This window comes from Schistocerca gregaria, chromosome 8 (assembly GCF_023897955.1).
Source record: "Schistocerca gregaria isolate iqSchGreg1 chromosome 8, iqSchGreg1.2, whole genome shotgun sequence".
Classification (NCBI taxonomy): Eukaryota; Metazoa; Arthropoda; class Insecta; order Orthoptera; family Acrididae; genus Schistocerca; species Schistocerca gregaria.
In genome coordinates this window covers 436,304,817-436,316,829 of record NC_064927.1, presented here as the reverse complement: position 1 = coordinate 436,316,829, position 12,013 = coordinate 436,304,817, and the positions used below count along the sequence as shown (strand labels likewise).

General features: G+C 47.2%; 1 protein-coding gene across 2 annotated transcripts in view; it reads right to left on the bottom strand.

Moving 5' to 3' along the window:
• LOC126283990 (zinc finger protein 271-like) overlaps positions 1-12,013 on the bottom strand; it is a 139,521-nt gene that overhangs the window by 106,025 nt on the left and 21,483 nt on the right. For both annotated transcript variants that reach the window (XM_049982526.1, XM_049982527.1), the window contains one exon: positions 1,677-1,878. In XM_049982526.1, the coding sequence (XP_049838483.1) occupies positions 1,677-1,841 (165 nt within the window). In that variant the 5' untranslated portion in view covers positions 1,842-1,878. The remainder of the gene's footprint in view (positions 1-1,676; positions 1,879-12,013) is intronic.

Here is a 12,013-nt window from a genome sequence, read left to right as displayed (position 1 = left end):
CAGAGCACAGGAGGATAACCAGCAGCCCTTGGGGCCAGTTCCAGTCTGCAATTGGTTTCAGTCTACCCCACGGAAGAAATTCGTGGGAGAGAAAGTGAGGCACGTGCATTGTACTCTGCCTGGGACACATTTCTGGTATTTCCATCAATAGTCAGATTGCCTGAGGTTTCAGCTCATGACATGGCCAGCGATTTGATCAGAACAACAAAGAGAATTTTGTTTCCAATCTGATTGGAGAGTTACACAACGAAAGTTTTTAAGGCAGCTATTGTAAAACTACATTCATTAGGAAGCAATGTTAACAATTTATAAAAAAATGTGTAAACATCTGAAGACAGGGCACACAAAAAATGAATGTACTTTCACAATTTGTTGATGTGGTGTGTCGGGAAAGGGATGCCATTCATATCAGTGCATTACCCCATAACCATTCACACCATGGACGCTACAGTTTTGATTTTATGTGCTAGGTGGGCTGTTAATGAATCAAGTGATGAGGCAGCCCGTGAACTTATTTACATATGTGGCTGAGGCACATAGGTCACCAAAGGTTGCCTGTGCCTGTAGTAGAGAATGGCAAAAAGCTACCCAGTTAATTGTTGGTAGAATTTTAAGAAAAGCAAACTTAATTTTGAGGTGCAAATTAACAAAACATCAGACCTGATGGAAAAATGCTTTTTTAATCCCAAAGAAAGATAATATTATACAGTGAGAGCTAAAGGCACGTTCATGTGTTAGATTTTCAGAAGATTCATCAGTGAGGTGAGTGAAGTTACCTACCATCATCCCATGTATAGGCATCCACAACACAATGCTCCCTCTCCCCACCCCCTTGGTATCTGGAGTAGAGTGTTTTTATTCATTTAGTATTCTCATATGTCATGACAGACAACCTTATATTGTTTGGAAGATAAGAAGTTTTTTGTCTCACCTACAAAATTTACTTATTGTGTCATGACATGTCTCAAACCTGACCAACTCATTTACATAAGAAATATGAATTTTGGAGTATTGTATCCCCTCGCCCATCCAGATAAATTTCTGTGGAATCCCATGGTCCTGAGTTTCCCCTCTCTTCTCTTTTGTATTTTGTAGTTTTGTTGTTACCATTCATTTGCTACATCCTACCTTTTTCTTTTCCTCTGCCACAATTTCCCTCCCTTATCTCTGGCTTTTGAACTGTGTTCTACAAAGCTTTCGTCTTCCTCAGGTTTCAGTTCCCACCACTGTATCGTTTCTAACCCAGTGACTTAGCTTAATTTTCTTCAAACCTTCCCTACCTATAGTGAATCTTCCAGGTTTAAATTACAGCAATAAAGGAATTATAGAAGGAGAATTACAGTTAAACATCACACCATAATAATATCATAATAATATCATTAGTGGTGGAATACCCTAATAGAGACAGGATGGGGACAATAATTGGTCATGTCCTCCTCAAAGGATGATTATCAACTTTTACCTTAAGCAATTTAGGGAAACAAATCTTGTTGGCTGTATAGTGATCTGGACTATCGCCTTCCCAAATGCAAGTCCAGTGTCTTAGCCACTGCATGCCTCACTCCGTTGCAAAGAAAAACAAAACTTTTTCCTCCCTTATTTGTAGACATTAACTGTTATGCTAAATTCAATACAATTAAGTATAACAGTGATAAATTGCTATGAGTTCTCCTCACCTCTTGTACCAGAGCAACAACTTCATGATCCAACTGCTGACTACCTGTAATTACAGGCAATGCCCATTCCACTTCACCTTCTGGTTGCAAACATATGACAACAGGGTCCTGCGCAGTTGTCACATTTTCCACTCCAGCAACAGTCAGACAATTTTGTAGCTCCATGGATATCTCTCATTATCAAACAATCGCACAAAAGCATCTGAAAAATATAGCGAAAAAAATTCATCTTTATGAGAAAGTATGGCACCTAAAGGCAAATGAGTAGCATCTAGTTTCAATGTGCATCATACATCAACACCAAAATGCGTCAAAAATTTATTTGGGTTAACTGTAAATCAAAAATGCCTGGAACTGTAAGAACACAAAGTAAAGACATCCAAGAAAGTATTTCCAAGTCACTGTTGCAGTACGTTATGCACTATTTACCGAGAAACTTTTCGTCAACCTCATACACAGAACTTTACCGATACAAAATCATTATTTAACAAATAAATAGGATAGATTGCTGCTTGCCACATAGAGGAGGCCTTGAGTGACAGACAGGTACACTGGAAGGAGAATACTTGAAGTTATTAGCACCTGGACTTCGCCCTTCGTCAGACGTAGAAAACAAAAATGCACACACGGTCACTGTCAACTCCGGGCATTAAGACTGCAATCAGCCCTCGGTGCCCAGAAATGACAGTGGCCATGTTTTTGTACAAGTTATGAACATGTGAACATGTGTTCTGCCTACAATCACTCAGGGACTTTGTCCAATAGCTGATAATATACAGCAGTCTTCTTTCAATGTGCCTGTCTGCAATTCAACACATCTTCTACATGGTTAATAGCGATCATCCAATTTTGTAGTTGTATTCCATTCTGGATTTTCCACTGTTTGAAAATTGCTATTTAGTTATATCACCACAAACCATAAAAACACATTGAGGACTGAGTTCTGTAGTGTCAAAATCAGATAATTTTATCCAAAATGCACAATTAATTAGTGAAGGCACAGAAAGTACAACACTGAGTTTTCATCCCAAATAAACTTGATCTGTGCTGCACTGAGCACATCATAGAAGAAGTAAATTCTGGGAAGAAGGCAGGCGCAGAGAGAGAGAGAGAGAGAGAGAGAGAGAGAGAGAGAGAGAGAGAGAGTGCGTGTGCACCCTACGGCAAAGTCATCAGTGCACTTACACTTATGAAACAAACAAATGTGGGGATGAACTAAAAGTGTTGTATATGCATGCAGTCGAAATGACCACACTGTCACTCTGTATCACACACAGTAAAACCAATTAGAGCCAGCCACCCTGTGACACATTAAGAACATCTCCCTAAAATCTCGTTAAAATGATGGATAATTCACAAAACTTTAAAACCCTAACCACACTCATTTGATCATTACATAACATAGACGGCAGATACGCCAGCAAATCTGCTGCAGTCCACTGGTTGGCAAATGAAATGCAGTCCAATAAAACACCATGATCTGCATGCCACAAGCATCACACATTGAAGGGTCCTCACGCCGGAATAAGAATCCATGTATCATAGGGCCATGGCCTATGCGAAGACGAATAAGAAGACCTCATCCCGCAAACGGGGCTGGAGGGAAGAACTGTACGGCCGAGTTGTGGGCTTGATGACACGGTACTTGATCACTGCCAGCCATTCGTCTTCCAATTGAGACTTGACTTTGTACCTCAACAGCGAGATGATAGCATGCAGGGGGATAGCACACTGAAATACCAGAGGATCATGACACGCCCCCAATGGCTGCTCGATCTGCCCTTTCATTCCCCACAATTCCAATGTGCCCAGGTACCCAGCAGAAAGAAACTTCCTTCCCCAGTCATTATAGTTGTAGGAGTACATCTTTGATATTCTGGGTTACAGTAACTGCTGGGTACAAATGTTGGAAAAGAGTAAAGTTGGTTGGTTGGTTTAAAAGGGAGGAGGGGGAGGGGAGGGACAAAATTGCAAGGTCATCTGTCCCTTGTTCCCAGTTAAATAATTACACAACGGAAAGAAGAAAAGAAAGGAGACTTACAGAACAATAACAAAAGAAAGGAAGAACCGCAAGAACAACAGGACAACAAACACCACTATGGTCAAAAATCAGACAAGAAAACTATAGAGAGAAGCAAGAAACAGGTTGAAGGGGTGAAAACAAGAGAGCAGATGACCATGGCTGGCCAACCATGATAATAAAAAGCCAGCCACTCTGCGATACATTGAAACATCCACCCTAAAAGCATTAGAGTGTAGAAGACAAAGGGACAAAGGACATGCGCTAAAACTTGTGCAGAATGATAAAACCTACTGTCGTGTATAAAATGTAAAACTAAATTAGCCGATGAAGTGTTGTCAGCTAAAACTAATGGCAACGGGTCCAGTAACTGAAGAGTCTGGCGCAAGGCAGCCAAAGGAGGACACCTGACCAAGATATGGGCCACTGTCAGCTGGGCACTGCACCAACACTGAGGTGGGTCATCACAAAACAGGAGGTAGTCGTGTGTCACCCAAGTGTGGCCAATGTGAAGCTGGCAGAGAACCACAGAGCCCCTGCAAGAGGCCCGCACGGAGGCTGCCACACATTCGTAGTCTCCTTAATGGCACTCAGTTTGTTGTGCATGCTGAGGTTATGCCATTTCATCTCCCAAAGCTGCAAAACCTAGCGGAGTAGTACTGAATGCAGGTCAGTTGAAGAAAAACAGATCTCCCTAAGCAGTTTCCGCGTAGACAATTTGGCCAGCCAGTCGGGAAGTTCATTGCCTGGGATTCCGACATGACCTGCGGTCCAGACAAGCACTGGTCAAGAGCTTGTAGGCTGCTCAGGGAGTCAGTACACAGAAGAAATGCCTCCCCAGGGCATAAACGGATGTGCTCAAGAGCACGACATATAGCCACCAGCTCGACAGTGAAAACACTGGAGCCTTTGGGCAAGGAATGCCGTTCAATACGTCCTCCATGGACAATTGCAAAGCCAATGTGAGCATCAGCTATCAAGTCATCGGTGTAAACCACTTCGTGGCCTCAGTACTTCTAAAGAATCGAGAGAAAGAGACAGCGGAGAAAGGGGGTTAACTGAGTCCTTAGGGCCATGTGAAAGGACCAGGTGAATCTGCAGCCCAAGTGTACATCATGGAGGTGTATGTGATGGATCTCAAGTATAGGTGGTAAAGGCAAGGACACCATTTCAGAAAGCAGGGATCGGACATGAACTGCAATTGGAAGCCCTGACCTGGGCCACCGATGCGAGAGATAAACCACCGTGGGCGGGAAAAGGAGACGATGATTCGGATGCGCAGGAGAACTACGAACATGTGCTATGTAACAGGCCAACAGTTGTGCACGCCTAACCTGCAATGGAGGCACTCCAGCTTCCAGACAGACGCTGATCACCGGACTCGTTCTAAAAGCTCCTGCTGCTAGGCGAGCACCACAGTGGTGCACTGGGTCGAGTAAACATAATGCTGAGTGCCGCCAAACCATAAACCAGACTTCCACAGTCAAGGCAGGGTTGAACAAGGGCTCCGTAGAGCGGCAGCAGCGTAGAGCGACCTTGAAACCCAGTTGACGTTGCTCAGGCAGCAGAGGGTATTGAGGTGCTGCCAGTAGTTCTCCTAAGCTAATGAAGGTGAGGAGCCAAGTCAATCAGGTGTCGAAAATCAGTTCTAAGAATCGATATATCTCCACTACAGTGAGTTGATCGTCATTAAGGTAAAGTTGTGGTTCTGGATGAACGCTACGACACCGACAGAAGCACATAACACACAATTTTGAGGCCGAAAACTGGAAACCATGGGCTAGAGCCCATGACAGCACCTTGTGGATGGCTCCCTGTAGGCACCACAAAGAAACACCAGTAATGGTGGAGCAGTATGAAATACAGAAGTCGTCTGCATACAGAGAAGGTGAGACAGATGGTCCTACAGTTGCTGCTAGACCATTAATGGCCACTAAAAACAGGGAGACACTCAATACAGAGCCCTGCGGGACCACATTCTCCTGAATATGGGGGGGGGGGGGGGGGGGGGGGGGGGGGGGGGAACTATGGAAGGCACCAACTTAGACACAGAAAGTACAAAGAGACAGGAAATTCTGGATAAAAATCGAAAGTGGACCTCAGAGACCCACCACATATAATGTGGCAAGGATTTCGTAAATCAAAAAAAAAAAAAAAAAAAAAAGGGAACCAGGTTTTGGTGTCTGGAAAAGACTGTTCGGATGGCAGACTCCAGGGACACAAGATTATCAGTGCCCCGGTGGAAGCCGCCCTGACATGGAGCCGGTAGGCCATGTGACTCCAGGACCAAAACCTACCACCAAAACACCATACATTCCAGCAGCTTACAAAGAACATTGTTGAGGCTGACGGGCCGATAGCTATCCGCATCAAGTGGGTTTTTACTGGGTTTGTGCTCCTGAGGTAGGTTGTGCAGGAGCAACATGGAGGGAAGTGCCCCCCTCCATCATGGGGGCACGTGTAGTCTTATGGCTCTGAGAGGTGACTGCTGTGGTTGGTGGAACTGATTGAGCTAGAACTGTTGTAGCAGTGGCATAAGACAATGTCATGTGTACAGGATGCAGGAGTAAAGGATGCTCAGATTCTGAGCAGACGAGAAACCTAAAACCAGGACAACATCTAATCTGCTCCAGTGCTTGCAAGATCGCATATAATTTTGTGTCAAAGACAATAAATTCTGGAGGCAGTCTGACCTCGAGGGCACAATCTGGGAAAATGACAAAGCAACTGACACAGACCCCGCTTAGACCCATCCATTAAACACAGCTACATGGTCATGGTACTCAGATAAAATATTGGAGAATATCGCATTAAAAACAGAAACAGGAGTGCTGTCTCTCCTGTAATGCACCAAATCTAAAATCACTTTGGGCCTCTCAAGTAACGGGGGCAGCAGACAATTAAAACCCTGGATTTGGGGTCATATTGGCTTCACACAGTGTCTCCAGCACACGCTGCACGCAGATCGAAAATGGAGTTGTGGCTTGTGGACAGTTGGAAAAAAGGTGTTCCAGAGGTGTAAGAGCAACAGTGTGGTGTGCGGGTGAAGTTGCAACTGCAAGGAACTTAAAATGCCTGATGCACCACAAGGAGCTGGCGCCAGATGGTAAGTGGCGGTTTCCACACCTCAGCACAGAGGCTAGGTATGGGACTGGTCCGATAAGCACCCATCGCCAACCAAAACCCCTCATGATGGACAGCGTCAATGATACGCGAGTAAGAGGGCCTCGCTGACCCATACACCGTGCAACAATAGTCCAGTCACGAACGCTCAAAAGCCCGTTAAAAAAACTGAAGGAAACATGCCCTCTCCGTTCTGCAAGACCTGTGGCTAAGGCACTTGATAACTTTCAGTGCCTTCAGGGTTCTGGGAGTTCAGTGTCTTCAGGGTTTGGGAGTCAAAAATGTGGCCCAGAAACCACACTGTGTCTCTCCAATGTAGGGTGGTGTCCCCCACATTCAAGGCAGGCAAATTAAAAAGATGATGAGAATGATTAAAATGAATACATACACACTTACCTGCAGAAAAGTGAAAACCTTTCTTTTCAGCCCACTTCTCTAACCGCCACACTGTAAGTTGCAACTGACAGCTCGCCCTGCAACACTGGAGGAGGAACGAAAACAGCAAAATCGTCTACAAATAAGGAGCACTGTACAGGACTCTTTACCGTAGATGTGATACTGTTGATGGTTATGGCAAAGTGGGTAACACTTAGAACACTGCCCTGAGGAACACCATTCTCCTGCTCATATTGATCAGACAGCATGTCACCAACTCTGGTCCTAAAAAACTGCTGAAATAGGAAAGACCATATGAAGATGGGGAGGTGGCTACAGAAGCCCCGTTGATGCAGTTGTGCAAGAATACAGTGTCTCCATGTAGTATCATATGCCTTACTTATATCGAAAAATATGCTGATACAGTGATGCTTACAGAGGAAAGCCAGCTGCATAGACACCTCCAAGAGAGTCATATTGTCGACAGTGGACCAAAATCTTTGGAATCCACACTGAGAGCGGCTAAGGACTTGCCTGGTCTCTTAACAATGAGACCAGACGACGGTTAACCATTTGCTCCGGGGTGTTTCCCACACACCTCGTTAGGGCGATACTCCGATTACTACAGGGACATGTGCAGTCCTTTTCTGGTTTGAGGAGAGCGATCAGAACTGCCTTCCTCCACGAGTTGGGGAAGTTGCCTGTCTGCCATATTAGATTAAAACATTCAAGGAGGATTTCCTCTGATGCAGCTGACAAATGTCGAAACACACAGTACCATATTTGGTCATAACCGAATGCAGTGTTACAAATCTCAGTCAGTGCCAATTCGAGCTCCCAAATGGAGAATGCTGCTAGCGGTAAACAGTTACATTTACTGGAAATCCTCCAGATGGCTTCCCATACTTTTATAAAAGAAGTGGAACGATTGATGGAGTCCAGGAACACTAGCCATGACCTTTTCTTACTCCCCTAATGACGTGTCGAGTTCTGGCCCTCACAACTCGAAAAGGGCCCTAAGGTTGTCTGCTGTCGGTCGGAATTTTAAATGTTGAAGAGCCGCACGCCTTTCCTGGATCACGGAATGGCACTCGTCTGTCCACCAACGTATTGGTCGCCTTCTCAGATGATCTGAGGACTGTGGGATGGAGAAGTCAGCAGCACGATAGATCACTCATGTGATGTGGTACACCCATCCTGTCACAATGTTCGAACACAACCAGTTGGCTGAAACGCATCCAGTTAGTCCTGCTGACCATCCATTTTGGGGGCTTAACTTCAAATGGTGTGCCATTTAGTAGGTGAAGGCAGATTGGGAAATGGTGACTGCAATGAAAATCGTCAATGGCCTCCCACTGTACAGAGTCAGCGAGGGCGGTAGAACAGAAAGAGAGGTAGATGACTGAGAATGACCCAGTAGCAGTAGAGAAATGTGTGCTAGTACCCATGTTGAGGATTCAAAGCCAATGAGACATCATGAGGCCCTCCAAAAACCAGACCCTGAGGGCAAGTATTGGTCGAGCCCTACAGAACATAATGGGCATTGAAATCTCCCAGGAGGAGGAATGGTAGTGGGAGTTGTGCAATAAGATCCGTGAGAACCTCAAAGTCTAGTGCATCTTGCATAGATAAATACGGTGAGAAAACAGCGATCCTTCGACACACAGGAATTTGAACTGCAACTACTTGCAGATCAGTAGCCAAGAGGAGAACAGAGGAGTGGTGCGTATTAGTGACAAACATTGTGACACCTCCTTTGGCCCTTTCCCCCAATAGGTCATCCTTGCAGTATAGCATATATCCCTGTAGCACAGGGACATCTGCATCTTTAAAATGTGTTTCTTGTAAACAAAAGCATAAGGGTCGTGCCTGTGCTAGGAGTTTCAGTTCCTCCACATGGGTCCTGAACCCATTCATGTTCCACTGTAATAAGGAAGACGTGTCATCGGTGTGGTTTTAATTTACTCCAATCTTTGCAGTGGGTAGGTGAAGCACTTTAAGAGCGAGGGGGAGTGGAGGGGCTCCCTGGATCCAAGGCATCTAACTCCACGATATCCTCCTCATCAGTCAGATGGTAAAGAATGACGTCTAACAGCGCTAGGGACAGCTTTTGACTCTAACGTCGTGAGCCTTTCCCTGCACACTGTCCTTTAGAGGATGAGGGGAAAAGGGGGCATTAAGAGGCACTGCTTTTCTTGTACCTTCTGGATGCTTGCTGTGGAACTTTCATTGGTCTTTCCTGGTGCAGCTGCCTGGATTGCTCTGTCCTTACTCTTTTTTCCCTTGGCATGTACACGTGCAAGTACAGTTGCTTGTGGTGGATACAGGCACACTAGGCATTTTCTGTGTCTAAGTGTCCATCCTGGGAATAGGCTTCTGCACCATGGAAGAATAGACAAGAGGGTTTTTATGTCTTATATTCTTTTTTGGCTTCAGCATAGGGGATCCTCTTGGTCAGTTTTATCTCCTGTATTTTGCATTCTTCAGCAAAAACAAGGTAGTCTCAGCTCCAGACTGGGTGGTTCCCAAAGCAGTTTATGCAGATCGCTGGAGACAAGCCGTCAGTCCCAGCATCATGAACCGCTTTTCCGCAGTTTCGCAGATCACTTCACCTCCACAACTCAGGGTTGTATGGCTGAAATGCTGACATTCATAGCACCGCATAGGGTTTGGTATGTAAGCCTGAACATTAAGTTGAAGGAACCCCGCCATGAGATCAAGCAGTGTCAGAGAATTGAATGTGACAATGAAAGGCAGTCTTTTCAGTTGCTCCATTATTCCTGCGTGTTCCTTGCTCCCCATCAACTATTTCCTGGGATGATCATCCTTGCTTCAGTTCTGCTGTGTCTATGTCCATGATATCTCTGAATGTGACAACGCCCTTACTGGAGTTGAGAGAGGTGTGTATCTCAGCAATGATATCATAGTCACCTAGTGTCTGCAATTTCTTAAGAACATCTACCTGCTTTGACCTGTTAGTTCCAACCAGCAATGAGCCATTATGCATTCATTTTATAGATTTTAATGTTCCAGCAAGGTCTTCCAAACCCTTATGGATATAAAAGGTGGACACTTATTCAAGTGTCCCCAACCTTTCTCTTTATCATAAGAAACACATTTTTATATTAAAAACAAAGATTCTAAGACTTACCAAGCGGGAAAGCGCCGGCAGACAGGCACATGAACAAAGCACACACACAAGGAGACGTGGGGGGAGACGTGGGGGGAGACGTGGGGGGAGACGTGGGGGGAGACGTGGGGGGAGACGTGGGGGGAGACGTGGGGGGAGACGTGGGGGGAGACGTGGGGGGAGACGTGGGGGGAGACGTGGGGGGAGACGTGGGGGGAGACGTGGGGGGAGACGTGGGGGGAGACGTGGGGGGAGACGTGGGGGGAGACGTGGGGGGAGACGTGGGGGGGAGACGTGGGGGGAGACGTGGGGGGAGACGTGGGGGGGAGACGTGGGGGGGAGACGTGGGGGGAGACGTGGGGGGGAGACGTGGGGGGGAGACGTGGGGGGGAGACGTGGGGGGAGACGTGGGGGGAGACGTGGGGGGAGACGTGGGGGGAGACGTGGGGGGAGACGTGGGGGGAGACGTGGGGGGGAGACGTGGGGGGAGACGTGGGGGGAGACGTGGGGGGAGACGTGGGGGGAGACGTGGGGGGAGACGTGGGGGGAGACGTGGGGGGAGACGTGGGGGGAGACGTGGGGGGAGACGTGGGGGGAGACGTGGGGGGAGACGTGGGGGGAGACGTGGGGGGAGACGTGGGGGGAGACGTGGGGGGAGACGTGGGGGGAGACGTGGGGGGAGACGTGGGGGGAGACGTGGGGGGAGACGTGGGGGGAGACGTGGGGGGAGACGTGGGGGGAGACGTGGGGGGAGACGTGGGGGGAGACGTGGGGGGAGACGTGGGGGGAGACGTGGGGGGAGACGGGGGGGAGGACTGCTGGGAACAATATGTTGCCACCATAGGTTCTCACCCCTCCCCATCTCAGGTGTGGTCGCGATTTTGGCGAATTTTTGGCATTCTGTCCCTTGCCTCTCTCTTTGGGGTACACTTTGTACTGACCCAGTCGCCATCGCTGAACATGTGGCAGAGTACTTTGCTCGTATTTCCGCGACAGCAGGCTACAGTGCAGAATTCTACGCCATTAAAGAGCAGGCTGAGTGTATGCAGTTGCCGTTTTGCACGCATAATTGGGAATGATGCAACGTCCCGTTTAGTGAATGGGAGTTCCAAACTGCCCTTACAGCTTGCCCCGATACCTCTCCAGGTCCAAACCGAATTCACAACCAGTTTCTTCGACATCTCTCGGTGCACTGTCAGGGTGAATTACTCGCCTTGTTTAACCACATCTGGACGGAGAGCGTTTTCCCAACTCGTTGACAGGATAGCGTTACCATCCCAGTGCTGAAATCTGGTGCAGATCCGCTGGTGGTTGATAGCTATCGCCCTATTGGGCTTACCAACGTTATGTGCAAACTCCTGGAACGGATGGTGAGTCTGCGGCTCATGTGGATCCTCAAAACTTGTGGGCTTCCATCAGGGCCGCTCTGCGATCGACAATTTAGTCTCGCTAGAGTCGGCTATACGTACAGATTTTACTCGGCGAGAACATCTAGTTGCTGTTTTCTTTGAACTTTGGAAGGCGTACAATACCACCTAGTGCCATCATATCCTTGCTACGCTGCACGAATGGGGCTTACGGGGTCCACTTCCGATTTTTCTACGGAATTTCCTCTCCAATCACTCCTTTTGGGTTCGAGTTGGTACATATTTTAGCTCTGCTCAATTTAGGAGAACGGTGTCCTGCAGG